This window comes from Bos grunniens, chromosome 15, assembly GCF_055505025.1.
Source record: "Bos grunniens cultivar Pamir isolate PY7600 chromosome 15, Bosgru_T2T1.0, whole genome shotgun sequence".
NCBI classification, from domain to species: domain Eukaryota; kingdom Metazoa; phylum Chordata; class Mammalia; order Artiodactyla; family Bovidae; genus Bos; species Bos grunniens.
In genome coordinates this window covers 54592434-54611874 of record NC_141179.1, presented here as the reverse complement: position 1 = coordinate 54611874, position 19441 = coordinate 54592434, and the positions used below count along the sequence as shown (strand labels likewise).

The following is a 19441-nucleotide window of genomic DNA, read 5'->3' as shown; positions in this document are numbered from 1 at the left end:
CCTTTTATTGAAAAGACTGTTCTGCCACTGAATGGTCTGCTCACCCTTGTCAAAAATCAGTGGACCGTAGATGTATCAATATTATGGATTATCCTATTGTTCTTGAAACTGGTAATTTTCATCTTTTCTATTTATTGATCCAAAATAGAAATTACCCTTTTATTGACTTGGAAAAATAACTAGCTACTGCTTTCTTTGGATCTCTCTATTGTCTGTTTACTATTTCATTGATTTTTGCTCATAATTTTATTTCTCTCCTACTCACAATGAGTTTAATTGACTCTTCTTTTTCCTAGATTCCTAAGTAGTATAATTTTAGATCGTTGATGTAGACCTTTCTTCTTTTTAATATAAGCAACTATAAATATCTTCTTTAAACACTGTTGGAGCTGCATTCAATAAATTTTGTGTTTTGATTTTCATTCAATTAAAACATTTTTAATTTTTTGTGATTTTTTCTTTGACCTATGGTTTGTTTAGAAGTGAGTGGTTTAACTTCCAAATATATGGGGGCTGTTCCAGATAACTTATACTTATTGAGTTCTAATTTAATTCTGTTGTAGTCAGATAACGTAATCTGTAAGATTTCATCCTTCTGAAATGTATTTAAACTTATTTTATGGTCCACCCTATATTCTAGGTTGGTGAATGTTCTGTGTGCACTTAGGAAAAAAAAATGTATATTCTGCATTTTGAGGGGATAGTGTTCTATAAAAAGTTATTGTGGTTGCTACAATAGTGAAGCTGAGTAGTTGCAATGGAGGTTGAATGGCCTGCAGAGCCTAAAACATTTATTATCTGGCCTTTGACAGAAAAAGTTTGCTGACCTCTGGTCTAGATGATCAAATGTCAGAGTCCTTCAAGGCCTACTCTGAATCTCTTTCTCCTCTTCCTCTGTATTTTCTCCTGAGACTGGCTTCACATATCCATTGCCTATGACCAGTGCCTCATAAACCTTTAACTCCTTATTGTACCCCAGACCTATGTGAATTTCTACTTGGAAGTCTAAAAGGCACCTCCAAAGTAGACGTATACAAAGTGAATTAATGATCTTACCGGTTCAAATTTGAATGTTCTTCCGCTGTTCTGTATCTTAGTCAATAGCTGAGTTGCTTGGGCTGTTGACTCCTTCAGCTACTTGAGTCAAACCCTGGCTGTCATCTTTGATACTTCTCTCTCCTGAAAATCCCTCCTCCCCACACACAAATAATCCATTTCCCAGTCTTGTCAAATTTAGGTCTTCATATTTTTTCATGGAAGTATAGTTGACTTACAATATTGTGTTAATTTTAGATGTACAGCATAGTGATTCAGTATTTTTGCAGATCATATTCCATTATAGGTTATTACAAGATAATGAGTATAATTCCCTGTGCTACGTAGTATACCCTTGTTGCTTATCTATTTTGTATATAATAGTTTATATCTCTTAGTCCCATAACCCTAATTTTGTTTGTTTTCTGTATCTGTGAGACTTTCTGTTTTGCATATACATTCACTTTTGTTATTATTATTTTTTAGATTCCAATATAAATGATATTATATAGTATTTGTCTTCCTCTGACTTACTTCACTAAGCATATTTCCTAGGTCCATCCATGTAGCTGCAAATGGCATTATTTCATTTTCTTTATGGCCAATACCACCAATTTACATTCCCTCCAACAGTGTACAAGGTTTCCCTTTCTCCACATCTTCTCCAACATTTGTTATTAGTAGACTTTCTGATGATAGCCATTCTGACAATGTGAGGTGATATTTCATTGTGGTTTTGGTTTGCATTTCTCTAATACTTAGTGGTGTTGAGCATATTTCATGTGACCTTTGGCCTTTTGTATATCTTTGGGAAAATGTCTATTAAAATCTTCTGCCCAAGTACTATTTACAACAGCTAGAACATGGAAGCAACCTAGATGTCCTTCAACAGCTTAGTGGATAAAGAAACTGTGGTACATATGTTCAATGGAATACTACTCAGCCATAAAAAGGAACACGTGTGAGTCAGTTCTAATGAGGTGGATGAACCTAGAGCCTGTTATGCAGAGTGAAGTAAGTCAGAAAGAGAAATATAAATATCATATACTGATGCATATATATGGAGTCTAGAAAGATGGTACTGATGAATTTATTTTCAGGGCAGCAATGGAGAAACAGACATAGAGAACAGACCTATGGACATGGCCGGGGGAGAGGAGGGAGAGGGTGAGATGTATGGAGAGAGTAAAATGGAAATTTACAATACCATATTAAAATAGATAGCCAGTGGGAATTTGCTGTATGACTCAGGGAACTCAAAACAGGGGCTCTGTGATAAAGTAGAAGGGTGGGATGGGGAGGGAGGTTCTGGAGGGAGGGGACATGGGTGTACCTATGGCTGGTTCTTGTATGACAGAAAACCACAAAATTCTGTAAAGTAATTATCCTTCAATTAAAAAAATAAAGTGGTAGAAAGCAAAACAAAAATCTTCTGCCCACTTTTCAACTGGATTATTTGGTTTTATTTTTGATAATGAGTTGTATGAGGTGTTTGTTTTAGATATTAACCCCTTGTCAGTTGCATCATTTGCAAATATTTTCTTCCATTCCACAGACTGCCTTTTTGTTTTATCAGTGGTTTCCTTTGCTGTGAAGCTTTAAGTTTAATTAGACTTCTTCATCTGTTTATTTTTGCTCTTTCTTTGGCCTTAGAAAATGCAAAAAAATATTGCTGTAATTTACGTCAAAGTGTTCTACCTGTGTTCTTCTAGGACTTTAATGATTTCAGGCCTTAAATTTAGGGGATGAAACTGTTTTGAGTTTTATTTTTGTATATGTTGTAAGAGAATGTTCTTTTTATTTTGGGGGCTATGGCATGTAGTTTGTGGGATCATAATTCCCCAACCAGCGTCTAAGTAACCTGGGCCCTTGGCAGTAAAAGCATGGAGTCCTAAACACTGCACAGCCAGGGAATTCCCAAGAGAATGTTCTAATTTTTTTTTTTTTACACGAAGCTGTCCAGTTTTCCCAGCATCGCTTATTGAGGAGACTGTCTTTTTTCCATTGTATATGCTTGCCTCCTTTGTCATGGATTGATTGTAGGTGTGTGGCTTTATTTCACAGCTCTTTATTCTATTCCATTGATGTATGTATTTTTGTGTCAGCACCATATGGTTTTTATGACCATAGCTTTATAGTATAGTCTGTAGTATGAGAGGATTATACCTCCAGCTTTGTTCTTTTTCCTCAGGATTGCTTTGGCAATTCTGGGTCTTTTTTGATTCCATAAAAATTTTAGAATTATTTTTTCTATTCTTCAGAAAAAAGTAATGGGCATTTTGATAGGGATTGCATTAAATTTGTAGATTGTTTTCGGTAGTATGTCCATTTTAAAAATAATAAGATATCATGGGATCTTTTCATTTCACTGAATCATCTTTAAATTCCATCATCAAAGTTTTATAGTTTTCCAAATACAAGTCTTTCATACCCTTGTTTAAGTTTATTCCTAGGTATTTTTTGGGTGTGATTTAAAAAATTTTTTTAAATTGAAGAATGCTTGCTGTACAATGTTATGTAAGTTCAGTTCAGTTGCTCAGTCGTGTCTGACTCTTTGCGACCCCATGAGTCGCAGCACGCCAGGCCTCCCTGTCCATCACCAACTCCCGGAGTTCACTCAAACTCATGTCCATCGAGTCGGTGATGCCATCCAGCCATCTCATCCTTTGTCATCCCCTTCTCTTCCTGCCCCCAATCCCTCCCAGCATCAGGGTCTTTTCCAATGAGTCAACTCTTCGCATGAGGTGGCCAAAGTATTGGAGTTTCAGCTTTAGCATCAGTCCTTCCAATGAAACACCCAGGACTGATCTCCTTTAGAATGGACTGGTTGGATCTCCTTGTAGTCCAAGGGACTCTCAAGGGTCTTCTCCAACACCACAGTTCAAAAGCATCAGTTCTCCGGTGCTCAGCTTTCTTCACAGTCCAACTCTCACATCCATACATGACCACTGGAAAAACCATAGCCTTGACTAGACAAACCTTTGTTGGCAAAGTAATGTCTCTGCTTTTGAATATGCAATCTAGCTTGGGCATAACTTTCCTTCCAAGGAGTAAGTGTCTTTTAATTTCATGGCTGCAGTCACCATCTGCAGTGATTTTGGAGCCCCAGAAAATAAAGTCAGCCACTGTTTCCACTGTTTCCCCATCTATTTGCCATGAAGTGATGGGACCAGATGCCATGATCTTTGTTTCCTAAATGTTGAGCTTTAAGCCAACTTTTTCACTCTCCACTTTCACTTTCATCAAGAGGCTCTTTAGTTCCTCTTCACTTTCTGCCATAAAGGTGGTGTCATCTGTATATCTGAGGTTATTGATATTTCTCCCGGCAATCTTGATTCCAGCTTGTGCTTTTTCCAGCCCATTATATGTTACAGGTGTACAATATAGTGATTTATAGTTTTTAAAGGTTGTACTTCATTTGAATTACTATAAAATAATGCCTATATTCCCTGTGTTGTACAGTATATCCTTGTAACTTATTTCATATTTAAGGGTTTATACATCTTTCTTCTCTACACCTATATTTCTCCCTTCCCACTCCCTATTGGTCACTGCTAGTTTGTTCTCTGTATCTATAAGTGTGCTTCTTTCTTATTCACTCATTTCCTGTATTTTTTAGATTGCACATATAAAAGATATCATACAATATTTTCTTTCTGCATCGCACTTATCTCACTTAGAATAATACTCTCCAAATCCATCTGTGTTGCTGCAAATGGCAAGATTTTCTTTTTATGGATGAGTCTTAGTGACTTGTATATATCTGTGTATCACGTCTTCTTTATCCATTCATCTGTTGATAGCCACTTAGGTTGCTTCCCTATCTTGGCTGTGGTAAATAATACTGCTGTGAACATTGGGATGAATGTACCTTTTCAAATTACTGTTTTTTTTTCCCAGATATTTATCCAGGAGTAGAATTGCTGGGTTAATGGTAGTAAATGGTTCGTTCTAGTGTATTTTTCATTTCAGTTACTGCATTCTTCATCTTTGGTTGTTCTTTATATTTTCTAATTCTTTGTTTAAAAACTTCCAGCTTTTCCTCTGTGGATGCATTCTTTGTCTGAGTTCTTTGGTCATCCTTATGATCATTACCCTGAACTCTCAGGTAGATTGCCTATATCCACTTAGTTTTTCTTCTGAGGTTTTACCTTGTTCTTTCATCTGGAACATGTTCCTATTTCACCTCATTTTGCCTAAATTGCTGTTTCTGTTTTAATGGATTTGGCAGGCTGGTTCTGTATCTTTTCTGGTAGGTTCTGGTCCTTGTCATCAATGGTCATTCTGTAAATAGTTGTGATTTTATGTGCCTGTGAGAAGAGGTGAGCTCAGGGTCTTTCTACTCCACCATCTTGGCCAATCCCTGGTCTGGAACGGATGTTTTTTATGTGGGAGTACCATATGTTGTCTGGGTGTCCCCAGTGTCTTTGAGGTGAGAGCTGGATCTGAGGTGGACACCAGCCCGGTCTTTCCTCAGGGGTGCTGGCCTCTATGATAGAGGGTGGGGCTGGTGTGGGTCAGCTGGCACTCCAGCAGAGAGTGAGGCTACCAGCAGAGGCAGAGGCTACTCTGTCAAGGGGCAGGGTCTGCTGCCTAGCTGCGGGGGTGGAAACCTTGAGGGTCTGATTCAGGCTGAGTCTGTTCCCTTTAAGTGTGTGTGGTTTTCCTTCTCCCACACTGGGGCCTTTGCCCTGAAGGAGGGGAGCGCACAAGTAAGGGGCTCCTGTGCTTTACAGAGGTCCAGCGCTGTGCCTGTGTAGGCGTCTGCAGTTCTACTTAGCTGCAGTCCAAGTTGCATCTTTCCCCCGTTATGGTCGGCCCAGATCTAGTGCACAATTGTAGCACAGAATGGGCAGGGCTGGAGCCTTCACTAGGCTGGGACTGGGAATCCTGGCGTTGTGCTTGTGGGAACTGAAGCGCTGCTCAAGCTGTAGGAAGTTGGGCTGCTTCTGTGTAAGTGCCAGCAGTGGCCACCATTGCCCACCAGGCCCCCCGCACCACCTCTGCATCCCTAAATGGATTCTTTTCCTAGAACCTGACTGCCCTAGATCCACTGCTGGCCTGGGGTGTTCACTCAGCTCAGATTGAGAGTGTGGCATGGCCGCAGCTGCTAGGGTAGACCACCCCCTGCCCTGTCTGCGGGTGAGCCAGCACCCACACCCTCCTCACCAGTGCAGTCTAGGCTTCAGCCTTTCTCCAGCCTGTCCCAGCATTTCTCCAAACAGCCACAGGGTTTGCCCTTTCTGTGTAGGACCCCAGGACTGGACACCCTGTCTGTGTCCTGACCCACTCACTCCCTGGGATAGTATCCACCACGCCATCTCCCTCTTCCTCTTAGTCCCCTCCCAGGGACACAGGTCCTGACCAAGTGCCTTTCTCCTCATCCTGCCTGATTATGTGGGAGTCTCTCTTGTAGCCTTGGTGGTTTAGGAGCTCTTCTGCCAGATGCCATAACGTTTTCCATGAAAATTGTTCCATGTGTAGATATAGTTTTGATGTGTTTGGAGGGGGGGTGAGCTCCATATCCTCTTTACTCTGTCATCTGGATCCCCCTCCTGAAGCAATAGCCTAGGTCTTCATATTTCTAAAAATTCATCTAATAGGTTCTCTATGGACCAACATCTTTAATAAACTTTGGTCCAGCCCATACTTGCATCTCCAGTCTCATTTTGCACCAACCACCTTTTCTCTCTGCTTTTAGTCACACTAGTCTATGGGGTCACACAGAGTCGGACACTGAAGTGTCACACTGAAGTGACTTAGCAGCAGCAGCCTTCTTTAAATCCATCCAACAGGGTTTCTTCTCTTTGCTGTGGTATCTTTCACACATTCTTCTTTGTATGGAATGTTTCCTCTCTGCATTAGAGGAAGTAATACTACCTGCTGTGACAAACTAAAAATGTCAATGAACGCAAAAGTGTATTTCTTGCTTTTACAAAACCCATTGTGGATATTCCTGGCTGGTAGGTGGCCTTTCATATGATTCTTCAGAGACCTAGATCTCTTCTGGCCATAGCTCTGTCATCCCATAGGACCTTAAGAGAACTTACTGAATCCTATGCAACTGGTCAGGTGGCTCAGTGGTAAAGAATCCACCTGCTGATGCAGGAGACATAGGTTCAATCCCTGGGTCAGGAAGATCCCCTGGAGCAGGAAATGGCAACCCACTCCAGTACTCTCGCCTGGAAAATCCCATGGACAGAGGAGCCTGGGCGGCTACAGTCCATGGGGTCGCAAAGAGTCAGACACGACTTAGCGACTGAGCATGCATGCACACAACTGGTGGAAAGATGGATGAGTGAGGAGAGGATCCTGCAGGAGGTTTTGAATGGGCTGCACCTGGAAATGGCATAGCCCATTTATCACTTCCACGCAGGTGGCATTGGCTAGAACTGAGTCATAGGCCCACGTCTAGCTGCCTAGGAGGCAAGAAGAAACAGTCTAGCTGTATGCCCAGAAACTAGAGGGAATGTTTCGATTAATACAGAGATTTCTTTGACATGTACTGCATCCCCCACTGCATTCACTCATCGCCTCCTGCCATCCTTCGGATCTCAGGGATGCCCTCTCTTAGCTCTGTGACTAGGTCAGACTAGGTGAAATTGCAGAGATAAGACAGTCCCAGCAGTAAGTCCTGTCCCCAGCAGCCTCACTCCCCCAGCCCCACTCCCACCCCAGACCTTGCAGGCATGCAGCCCTGCATTGTAGGGCCTAGAAGCAGTTGGGCAGAGGTGCGGGGTGGTGTCAATCTGATGCTCTCCTGCATTCCTTACAGATTGCAAAGGAAGATGCCATCCTGCCGGTAGCTCTCTTCCCATCTCTCTGTGAGCTCATCTTTCACAACAACCCTCTGGTGGCCCATACACGAGGTATGGTACCCGCAAACCTGCCCCCTGAGCCCAGTCCCCAAGAAGCAGTGTGGAGAACCTCATCCCTGCCTCAGTGCCAAGCCCTGCTCTGCTCTGTGTCACGGGTGGACAAGCTTCATAGTGCACTGCGGCTGTAGAAAACAGCAGAGGCTGCTGAGCACATGCTCGCACTGACTCATCCCAGCAGCAGCCCTGAGAAGCAGGCATTATTGTCCTTATGCACAGAAGACGAAACTGACGATCAGAGAGAATCACAGGCTACCCAAAGTCACACAGCAAAAAAAAAAAAAAGGCAGCACTGGAAATGCAACACAGAATTATCTAGATCCTGTGTGAGCTCCATAATGACACTCTGCTCTGTGGGATAAGTTGCTGCGACCTCACTCCCCACTTCCCAGCTGGGGAGGAGCGTGAAGCCGAACTGCAGAGCCCTCCCCCTCCCAGAACACCTGAACGCAGTAGCTGCCGCGTCACTAGTGGAGCCCACTGTCCAAGATGCAGCAGCTGGAGGCGTTTAGAGTCCTGGGTCTCTGGAGTGACAGTAGGGTATTCTAATCTCTGCTCTACACTGTCTTCATTGCCTCGGGCAAATTCCTTAACCTCTCTGTGACTCCGTTTCCTCATCTGTCAAATAGGCATGATATAGGTTTCTACCTCCTAGGGCTGGTGTGAGAATTAAGTAAGGTTATACATGTACATGAACAGTGCCGGGCACATAGAAGCCCCCAGTAAATGTTAGCTAACAAAATAATCTTATTTTCCCATCATGGCTCCAGGGGTCCCACCACTGCTAAAAAGCTTCCTCCAGGAGCGGCTGGGAATCCACTTAATTCGAAGGAAGATAGTAAAGGCTAAGCATCATATTTTGATGCCTCGGAAGGACTCTCGGAAGGTAAGGCTTCAAAGGCAGGACCCCCAAGCCCAGAGGGAGTGGAGCCTATTTTAATGCTGCAGATCACCCTGGCAGCAGAGCCACTCCCACCCACAACGCCTGGGAGCCTTCTGTTAGGTTTGTAGCAGCAGTGCTGTCTTCTCCTTCCCTCACTGTATGACATACAGATATACCCAGGAGAGGTAAGACAGTCAGACACCCAAAAATTAGAGTAGGGAGGAGTATGGGAGGGCATTGAGTCTGATCCCCTAATTTTCCAGAGGAACTGAGGTCCAAGAAACACACTGTGGAGAAGCGGGGGGAAATCAGTCAGAAGACCCACATGTCAGTCTGGTGCCATCATTTCTCATAACTGCCTAAACTTGGGCAAAATTTCCACTCTCTAAGCATCAGCTTCTCAACTCTAAAACCTCTGAGCTGCTGAGAGGACTGGATGAAATTGATACATTATTAACTTCCCAAACCCCCTACCAGTGCAAGTTACGTCACCCCTGGTATCATGAATGGCTGTGCCAGCCCTAGAATACGCATCTCCTGCCTGACTCTTGGGAAGCATTTCCTGGTGTGGAGAGCGGTCCGCCCCCTCGGTGCCTCCCCTCAGCTAGTGGTCCAGACTTAACTTCTGGGATGCCATAAAGTAAGATCCCTCTTTCATCCAAAGGATTTCACAAATTTCTGTGAAATGCTTCTCCCTCCTGAACTGTGTCTTCCTACAGCCAAAAGCTGGACTGGGCATTGCTGACCCCAGAAGTTAAATAAAGATATTCCCTAGGCCCCTCCCCCTAGAGTCTGCCTGTGTACAGCCAAGCTCTTGTCTTGAGCCCTTAGGGGACCAGAGCAGCATTTAAAACCAGCAAGAGAAATCCAGAGGGTTTCCATAATCTTTGCCCCCGTCTGCTGCCTCCTCTAAGGGTCCTACTACTTCCCTTCCCGTCAGGCAGCTGGGGAGGGGTGGAATCGGGGTGAGCCAGATGCTCAGTACGTAATCCTGTCTCCTGTGTACAGAGCACCCATGCTGAGAACGTGCACACGCGCTCCCCCGTAATCCTCACCACAGAGAAGGAAGCAGGCTCAGAGAGGTGAAATAACTTACTTGTTAAAAGGGAGTGTTGGGGTCCAGGGGCACCACCATCGTTGCAACTAATGGAGGATAAACACACACCCCAGTGGCCACATGAGAAACGAATCAGCGCTCTGTAAATGCTGTCTGACCTCCAGCACGGGCTACGCGGAGAGTATGGTGTGGGCTGCAGGCAGGCTGGAGATGCCTGCATGTCCCCAAGGTGCTCCCAGAGATGGGGTGGATGTACAGCCTTTTACTCAGTTACGTAGACCAAGGCTGCTGGCACTCCAGACCAAGGCCTGGACCCACCCAACGTGGAACCAGAAAGCGGTGTGAGGCTTCTGTGTGAGAACACAGATGGAAGATGACACGGCCTGCTCAGCAGTCCAGCAGACAGCATACAGTCCAGCATACAGTCCAGCATACAGCATACAGTCCAGCATACAGGATACAGTCCAGCATACAGCACACAGTCCAGCAGACAGCATACAGTCCAGCAGACAGCATACAGTCCAGCATACAGCATACAGTCCAGCAGACAGCATACAGTCCAGCAGACAGCACACAGTCCAGCATACAGCACACAGCCCAGCATACAGCACACAGTCCAGCATACAGCATACAGCCCAGCATACAGCATACAGTCCAGCATACAGCATACAGTCCAGCATACAGCATACAGTCCAGCAGACAGCATACAGTCCAGCAGACAGCATACAGTCCAGCATACAGCATACAGTCCAGCATACAGCGTACAGTCCAGCATACAGCGTACAGTCCAGCATACAGCATACAGTCCAGCATACAGCACACAGTCCAGCATACAGCACACAGTCCAGCATACAGCACACAGCCCAGCATACAGCACACAGCCCAGCATACAGCACACAGTCCAGCATACAGCACACAGTCCAGCATACAGCACACAGTCCAGCATACAGCATACAGTCCAGCATACAGCATACAGTCCAGCATACAGCATACAGTCCAGCATACAGCATACAGCCCAGCATACAGCACACAGCCCAGCATACAGCACACAGTCCAGCATACAGCACACAGTCCAGCATACAGCACACAGTCCAGCATACAGCATACAGTCCAGCATACAGCATACAGTCCAGCATACAGCATACAGTCCAGCATACAGCATACAGTCCAGCATACAGTCCAGCATACAGCATACAGTCCAGCATACAGCATACAGTCCAGCATACAGTCCAGCATACAGCATACAGTCCAGCATACAGCATACAGTCCAGCATACAGTCCAGCATACAGCATACAGTCCAGCATACAGCATACAGTCCAGCATACAGCATACAGTCCAGCATACAGTCCAGCATACAGCATACAGTCCAGCATACAGCATACAGTCCAGCATACAGCATACAGTCCAGCATACAGGGCCCAGCGACTCTCAACCTCTGGCCAGTCAGATTACCCAGTCTTTGCTCAGGAGAGTGGTGGTGGGATAGAGGAAGAGCATCCCCAGCACTCCTCCAGCACAAACCTGAGAGAGGGAGGAGTCAACGTGGCCCCTCCCCACCAGCTGGCAAATAATGGCACTAGTTTTGGCCCCTGTGAGGCATGGCTTCTGAAAAAACACTGGGTCCCTCAGGCTTCAAATCTAAACACTGAGATTTTATGTATTTCAAAAAGGATATACTTAAAAAGAACCTTATTGTATAAAATAGTCATCCTTCCCACTCCCTAGCTCACCAGGCACATTTGAGCACACCACTGAGATCTCACTTGGGAAAACTCTGCAAGATAGGCAGGCAGGGACTGTTTTCCCCTTGTGTGAGCTCAAAAGGTAGAGTGTGCTTGAGACCTTTCCACTGCACTGCATGGCCTGTCAAAGTACAGATGTAAGTAGACTAGAGACTTGTGACAGAGAATAAGCAATCCACTGGGTAACTAGGGAGGGGAAGCAGGACGAAGCCCAGCTGAGGGAAGCTGGGCGCATGGCTCTCTCCTGGCAGATGAGCAGAGGCATGGACGGGAGGTGACAGGCTTTTGCTAACTAAGAAAGCTGAGCAGTGCAGTGGGAAAGTATTATTTCCTTGGGTCTAAACCCTGAGAGAGATTTGCCTTATAGGTCTTTGTATAAGGTGCAGGGACTGGCACCCTGATAGGGGCCTGGTGCTGCCACCTTCCAGAAAATGTGGGGCCATCTCCCCCAGGCCCTCCTAGGAGTCCCTGAGGAAAGTCACGGCACTGCAGGACACCTCGATCAGAGGAATGAGGCTACTGAGGGGCAGAGTGATAGAGTCAGGGATCCAGAATGAGGCCCGGAGCCTCTGCCACTGAATAACTCTGTGGCCTTGGACAAGTCATTTTACCTCTCTGAGCCCTCGTTTTCTTGTTTATAAAATGAGGACATTTATTCACTGGGTAGTTTGAGGTGTAAATAAAACGTAACATGTCATGTATGAGGCACATCGTAGATGCCCACTAAGTGTGATTTTTGTCCCTTCCCTCCCCATGAGACCTACCCCAGTGCTTTGACTGCTGTACTGGTTGGCCTTAGGCTGCTTATGTCCAGGAACAGAGATTCTGACTAGGAAGCAGACCAATTCAGCCCTTCTCCCGTGACAGGTGAAAACTCAAGTTCCCAAGGTGCCAAAGCAGCCTATGATTCTCCCTCACCCATCCGTGATGATCAAATCTCCCTCAAAGGAGATGCTGGAGTCAGAGGCAGAGCTGACTACGGAGCCGCCTCCCACCAAAACCATTTCTGTGGAGCGAGAGATGCCCATCGAGGGCCTGGGGGGCCCTCCCATGCCCCACCGGACCTTCGTGCCACTGCCTCCCATTTGCTCCGACTCCACTGTGCACAGTGAGGAGACGTCCCCCCGGAGCGATGCTGCCGGCCGCCTCAGCACAGACCAGCTGTCAGATGAGGACACCAAGAGCACAGAGTCCATCTTCTTGACCCAGGTGCCTGCGCCCCACCTGCTCCCGCCCACTGTTCCCAGCTCCCATGGGTTCCTGTCCAGCCCTTAGGTGGCTGAACTGCTATAAGGCAGCTAGAACTAAGCACAGGGCAGATCTGGAAACCAGAGAGTGGCACCCTTGGCAGGGCCTGCAAGCCCCTTCTGGGAGTTCACAGCCCCCCACTGATCCAAGGTTACTGGTAGGGACACCCATGGGGACAAATCACAGTCCTCCTTTCTCATCACTTGTAGACCATTCCCCAACCCCAGCCTGGGAATGGCTCTCCTGGTTCTTCAAGACTTAGCTCAGGCTAAGGTAACAATCCCTCCAGGACGCTTCCTGGCCTCCTGGGCTATTTTAGAGCTTTCTGTGGGCTCACCCAGCACCCTTGTGCTCCCGTCTATTACAGCATTTATCTCAGTGTATGGTCAGTGTCTGTTTTCATGTCTGCCTCCTCTCACCCCAGGCTTGCTTCTTGCCCTAAACAGGATCCAGCATGGGGGCCCACACAGACCTCAGAGGTGTTAACGGAATGCATTTTCTTTTCCTTCTTGGGCACAGGTCAGTGGGTTATCTTCCTCCATCTTCCAGAGGGATGATTCAGAGATAAAGGAGAAAGAACAAAGACCACCATCCACAGCACCCAGAGAGGCAAAGAGGACTCAGAAGAAGCCCCCATCTGCCTCTTTCCCCAGGAAGTACCATGGCTATGAGGAGCTGCTGACAGCCAAGCCTGACCCCACCTTCGTTGAGCCAAAAGGTATGAGAGGAGAATGTCTCTAGGGCAGGGAGCCCTCTCCATGACTCAGAGCAAGTGAGGGCAAAGCCAAGGCTGGTGCCAACACTCTTTTCCAGGCCAGGGTGCTGTTTTCCATCTGCCCCTGGGAGTGTCCTGGTTTAGAGCCCTACTCGTCAGGAGCCCTGGCCTGGACCTTCATTGGTTTTGAGGGAATCACAGCTGTTCAGAGATTCCAGCCATTCTGGACCTACCTGCTTTGGTTGGAAGTCTCTCCAGGAAGGGTTTAATGAATAAACACCCAGACTAGTCAGATTCCCCAGGTCCTCCCCCAGCCCAGGTAATCCCTAAACCGAACATCCAGAATCCTCCCTGTTTGGTTGGAGACAAGAGAGGCAGCATCTCACACCCCTTATTTTGGACTGATGTGTTTTGCACTGGTGCCCAGCTGTGCTCTTGTGGGTGTCAGTCTCTGCAGTGTAACCCTCCAAGGTTAATGAGTTACCTTTCCCCACTCTTGTGCTGTTTTTCCATTAGGACCTGTTCAGTGATACAAGTATTCACTGAATGATGGTACCTCTGGCACCACAACAGATCAGGCCAGGATATGGGAACAGTGTCTTCTTGGCTAGAAAGGGTCTTCTTGGCGCCCCCCATCTTTTTACCCAGGGCTGCTATGAAATGGGGAATGAAGAAGTCAGGGGAGGCATCCAGGAGGAGGGGGATGTGCCTTGACTCGACCTTGTCCTTTTGACCTAGGAATCCAGAAGAATGCACAGGCCTTGCAGCACATGTTGAAACACCCGCTCGTGTACCGCTCCAGCAAGCCCAGGCTGGATACTCTGCAGAAGCACTATGTTCCCAAGGAGAAGCGGGTAAGCCTCCACCTCACTGTGCGTGTGAACTGCCCCTGGGGACCCTCAGGAACAGAAATGGCTGTCACTTGGGACCTCCAAGAGCCATGCTTTTCCCTAGTGCCCCTAGTTCTCCCCTGCCTGTCGTTGTGACTGAATGAGGTGAGGCCACGAAAGTCTGAGACTGTGCTAACACTCTGCTCTCTCACCTCCTGTCAGACCCGGAGGATCCCTGTTCCACCCCGACGGAAGACTCGAGCCCAGCTGCTGGATGACATCCTCATTCGCATGCGGGACACCCAGAACATTACAGAGGCACCACTAGGTATGGCTCAGGCCCCCCGTCCTCATCAGCCAGGCTCTGAGGTCTAGACGTTTGCTCCCCTGCTGGGATAAGGCAGAGGGCTTGTGTCGGAGCAAGAAGAGCCCTTTAGAGCATCTGCCCGACCTTCCTGTGTGCAGATGGAGGAAGTGAGCCGAGTGCAGCAGAGAGCTGCCTGAAGTCACACAGCATGTTTCCAACGGCTTGAGACAGACTCAGAAGGCGATCCCTCTGGCCTTCTAGTGCCCGAGCTGGAGAGGCCATTTTCAGGCCCTCACCATCCTCTTCCCACTCCATCCCACTTTATGGGGGACTCTGGACCCAGTCCCTACTGCTCTGGGATAGGTGGGACCCCAGGTGATCTGGGTGTCCTTCCTGGCTTTTCTCCCTACAGGAGCCGTCCTGCGCCAGCGGACAGAACAGCGGCTGGTGAACCAGAAGCAGTTCCTGGAGGCCAAAAAGCTGCTGAAGGAGTTCCGTGCGCGCTACCGGCGGCTGGTGCGCTGCTCACTGCGGTCAGTGTTTGGGACCACAGCGCCACCCCAGGCCCGCCCAGCACTGAGCGGGAGCCAGCCTAAGTTGGGCCGCTTCCTTGAATTCATGGATGAATTCTACCAGGAGCCCACAGCCAGTGACTTGAAAGGCTAGGGCTGTGCATGGGGCCATGGCTGCCAACTAGCCTGTGCCCTGCACCCTTTGCAAGGGTGCCACACCCTTGACCACTCCTTGGGACAGGTTCGGGTCTCCGAGCTCTGCTCAGCCTTGCTTGCTGGCCACAGAGAGGGGGAGCTGGTCAGGACCTCCCCTTCCTGGGCCAGGCAGGAATCAGCACTTTGTCCAACAGCAATAAAGAGTGAGTGCATAGAGCAAGGTAGCCCTCAGTCCTTTTTGGAGCCTGGGCCGGGTGGTTCCATTGTGGGGAAAAAAACCCCAGCTGATACACATCCTGAAGAGTCCCATGGGAAATCTGCCTGAGTCACACAGGTGATAACACGGTAATCCCACAGAGCTGGGGTAAGCACTAAGACACAAAATGGTCGATGCAGCAGAGAAGCAGCACAGAATCTAAGGCTCAGAGAGGTTAACTTGCCCACAGCCGTGTGTGTGTGGGAGGCGGGGGACAGGTCCAATAGTGTGTGTGTGTGTTGGGAGCAGGGCTCAGGTGCAAAGCTGAGGCCTCTAGGCCCTTGGAATCCTTGAGGCTGTCTCTGTTGGGTACCCTTTTCCACTGTGACGGCAAATGGAAGGGTGAAGAGGACTGGGGATTTCCTTGTTTAGATGGACATCACCACAAAGTTGGGACAAGTTGAGGGAAGGGCTTACATGGAGTTTCCCAAGGTCTTCCAATCCAGGATGTAAACCAAAGTCCCATGTGCAAGTACAGTGGGATGTGACTAAAACTGGATTGTGGACTGTGCAGGGTCAGCGTGGACGCAGGGTAAGCAAGCTAGTTCTGGCCAAGGCAACCTAAAGGGTTGCTCCATTCTTGTGCGTGCAGTCCTCCGTGCCTGCTGCAGAGGAGAAGGCCACTGGGGCTGAATTCTGGAGACGGCTGAATTTGGGACGGACACTGGGTGTGACCTAGTCACCTGGCCAATGATTGCTCCTTAGACTGCTCTCCTAGAGGTGCCTACAAGTCAGACCTGGGGTAGGCCTATAGTTCCCAGGGTCCAGGAAGCAGTGGCATAGAAATGAAGGATCCACAGCAAGGCACAAAGTCTCACATCTAAGGTGTAATTAAGGCAATTACAGAAGTAGTCTGGTCGCCACAGGTCTGTGGTGCAGTGTCTGCTGTATCTTGAGTGTGAGACTGTTAGGACACAAGTGTTCGCATGTCATCACACTCAACCACAGCCACAAACGGGGCCAGATACATATTTACACCAAGCTGTATCATACCAGACATACACATTCAAGTTCAGACAGTCTCACGCACAATCACACACATTCTCATAGACATACCAAGTTCCAAAGTCAGTTCCATCTCACTCACACAGGCACCGGGACCGATTCAGGTAACACCTACAGTGCTACCCTCCACGGCACTCCTGTGCTGGGGCCTGTTGCTGAATTGCCATGTTGGATCACCTAGGCCCAAAAGCACCCTTCTGCTAACGTTAGGAAAGAGAATCCACCCCAACACTCACGCTGTAAACCTCACTAGGTTCGAATTCAGGAGATCTGGGATGCTCCCTTCAGCCAGAAACACCTATCAAACCATAAGCTCACAGGCCTGAAAGGCTCCTGAGAACACGCTCGCCCAGCTTCAAGGCAGGAAGTCTCTTGCCGTCTCCCCAGCAGATGACTCAGTTTGTGCTTGCACATCTAGTGACAGGGAGCTCATTCCCTCCGAAGGCTGTCCCTTCCTTTGTTGGGAAAACTATTGGATGGCTGAAGTCATCAGGCTAAGCATCTGACCAAGTCCCTCAGTAATCCTGACTCTGCTTTTTGGCCCAGAGCATATCTGCTCTCTCTGCCCAGTCAGCCCAGTCCTTTACTTGTATGAGACTATCCTGAAGAGGCTATACTTATCTACATCAGATGCTCTTGCTGCTGCTGCTAAGTCACCTCAGTTGTGTCCAACTCTGTACGACCCCATATACGGCAGCCCACCAGGCTCCCCTGTCCCTAGGATTCTCTAGGCAAGAACACTGGAGTGGGTTGCCATTTCCTTCTCCAATGCATGAAAGTGAAAAGTCAAAATGAAGTCGCTCAGTCATGTCTGACTCTTAGCAACCTCATGGACTGCAGCCATCAGATGCTCTTACCTTTGTTATTCCACATGGATACCATCTGAATAAACTGATTTTCCTATCATTTTGAATGCTGAAGCAAGACATTCCAATATGGGGCATCTTCTAGAGCAAAAATGGCACCAGAACTCATATACAGTCTACACTTAGCTCAGATTTGCCTGAGATTGCTCTCCAGAGATAAGACTTTGACTAGAAACAGTTCATGAGTTTGCTTTACTGTATTCTCAACTTGGGCCTCTCCTCAGCCTGGCAAACCTACATTGAGGAATGCACTTCAGTACTGTTCAAATAACACATCATCCCATTTGGTCCTGTGTGGGCAGAAGCATTCCTGATAGGCATGCCCTGTTCTGAGTCCTCTTTGTCAAAACGCTGTTTTTGAAGAGTTGGAGAGGAGGCATCTAGCAGTGGCACTGCCAAGGATCCAGGCCCCTTCTGTACTCTACTGAAGACAGCAGATTGAATAAAACCAAAATCCAAACTATGTTCTTTCTGGGTGGAAGGGGATAAGGCCTTAAGGATAACTGTATGAAGAATTAAGAGTAAATAAATAGTACATCAGTCACACACAGACAAGAAAATCCATTAGCTGGCACTTGAGACAATCACATTTCCCTTACATAATTATCCATTCTCACTGGAACTTTTAAGGTTCTGTTGGAGGTTAAGGGTTGAACCACTGAGCAAAAGCCCCTGCCCCTGGCGGCACAGCATAGGGAGAGGGCAGGGCCAATAAGGGAGAATATGCCACCATCTGGAGCCAGGGCCCAAAAGCTGCTCTTGAACTCTCACGGCTCAATCTTTGAGGAGTACACTCCCTATTTTTACCCTTTATTAAATGAGAGGAAAGGAAGAACAAGCCTGGCTTTGCCTTGGCTTTGTCCAACTAGTTCTTAAGACCCCAGAAAAGGTAGAAAGGGAGGCACCCCAGTTTGAGGTTGCCTCCTACAACTACTGAGACAAGGCATTGAGGAAGCATTTACTCACAAAGCAAAGTGTGTAAATATTTTTCTTAGAAAAAAATACTGATAATACATAGAACAACGTGCACATTCAGTCTTGGCACGTTTCCTTCATCCAATATAACCAGTTTCTAAACTGAAGGCTTCTGTATATGTATCTTAGCTGTGGATGACATGTGTCAAGATGCATTTCTGGATCATCTTTGGAGGAAAGCCTATTCAAGCAGCCTCTTTTCCTAGTATCCCACCCCTCAAAAAATAAAAAGCAGACCTGCTTCCTCATTGACACAAGAGTAAGTCGTTCTCATTGAGTCACAACATAAGTAGCTATATTTACTTCTAAAAGCCAAGCCAAATGACCAATCTGTGGGTTGATGAGAAATGGCTGGCCGAGAAAAATTAAGTCTCTATGGAGTTTTTGATTTTCAAAGAAAAATGAAGGGCTGACTGGGTTCTAATCCCTGGTAGTTAAAAATGACAGGCTGTTCAATCAAAATATATCACTTCCCAAGATTTCACATTCACATTACTCTCACTATGGGGGTGGGGGTGGGGGCGGGCGGTTCCCTACCTGGGTGTGTATTCAAGGGATCTGGGTACATTTTAATTCTATCTGAAAAAAAGCAGGAAGAAAAAGCTGTTAAAATAATCATTTGGATATCTCCTTCATGAGCAAATTGTGTGTGTGTGCAGCTTAGAGGACTTAGAGGACTATTCATTCAGACCCTAGATAACTGTAGTACAAAGTATGACACAGGGCACTGAACCCCAAGTTCCTTGTTTCTTAAAGAGAAGGAGGGCATCAGGTGGGATAGTGTGACTTGGGTAATTCCCATGCCCATTCCAGCTATATAACATTTTGTGATTATGATCCAGCCTTCATTTTTCTTCCCCTCACCACCAGCTGGCCTTCCATCTCAATGGAAAGCTGTGCAAGAAAAAGGCAAAGAATCCCAAGTTGCTGCCAGATTTGGTGAGAGGTCTGGTTCGTGGAGAGGTTGGTAGGTTGCTA

At 47.2% G+C, this 19441-nt stretch overlaps 1 protein-coding gene across 29 annotated transcripts in view; it reads left to right on the top strand.

Annotated features, from left to right (window-relative positions):
* XRRA1 (X-ray radiation resistance associated 1) overlaps nt 1-15577 on the top strand; it is a 68956-nt gene extending 53379 nt beyond the window's left edge. For all 29 annotated transcript variants that reach the window (XM_086340829.1, XM_086340817.1, XM_086340813.1 and 26 more), the window contains 7 exons: nt 7811-7904; nt 8681-8796; nt 12461-12802; nt 13361-13559; nt 14295-14410; nt 14609-14714; nt 15106-15577. In XM_086340829.1, the coding sequence (XP_086196955.1) occupies nt 7811-7904; nt 8681-8796; nt 12461-12802; nt 13361-13559; nt 14295-14410; nt 14609-14714; nt 15106-15359 (1227 nt within the window). In that variant the 3' untranslated portion in view covers nt 15360-15577. The remainder of the gene's footprint in view (nt 1-7810; nt 7905-8680; nt 8797-12460; nt 12803-13360; nt 13560-14294; nt 14411-14608; nt 14715-15105) is intronic.
* The last annotated feature ends 3864 nt before the right edge of the window (nt 15578-19441 follow it).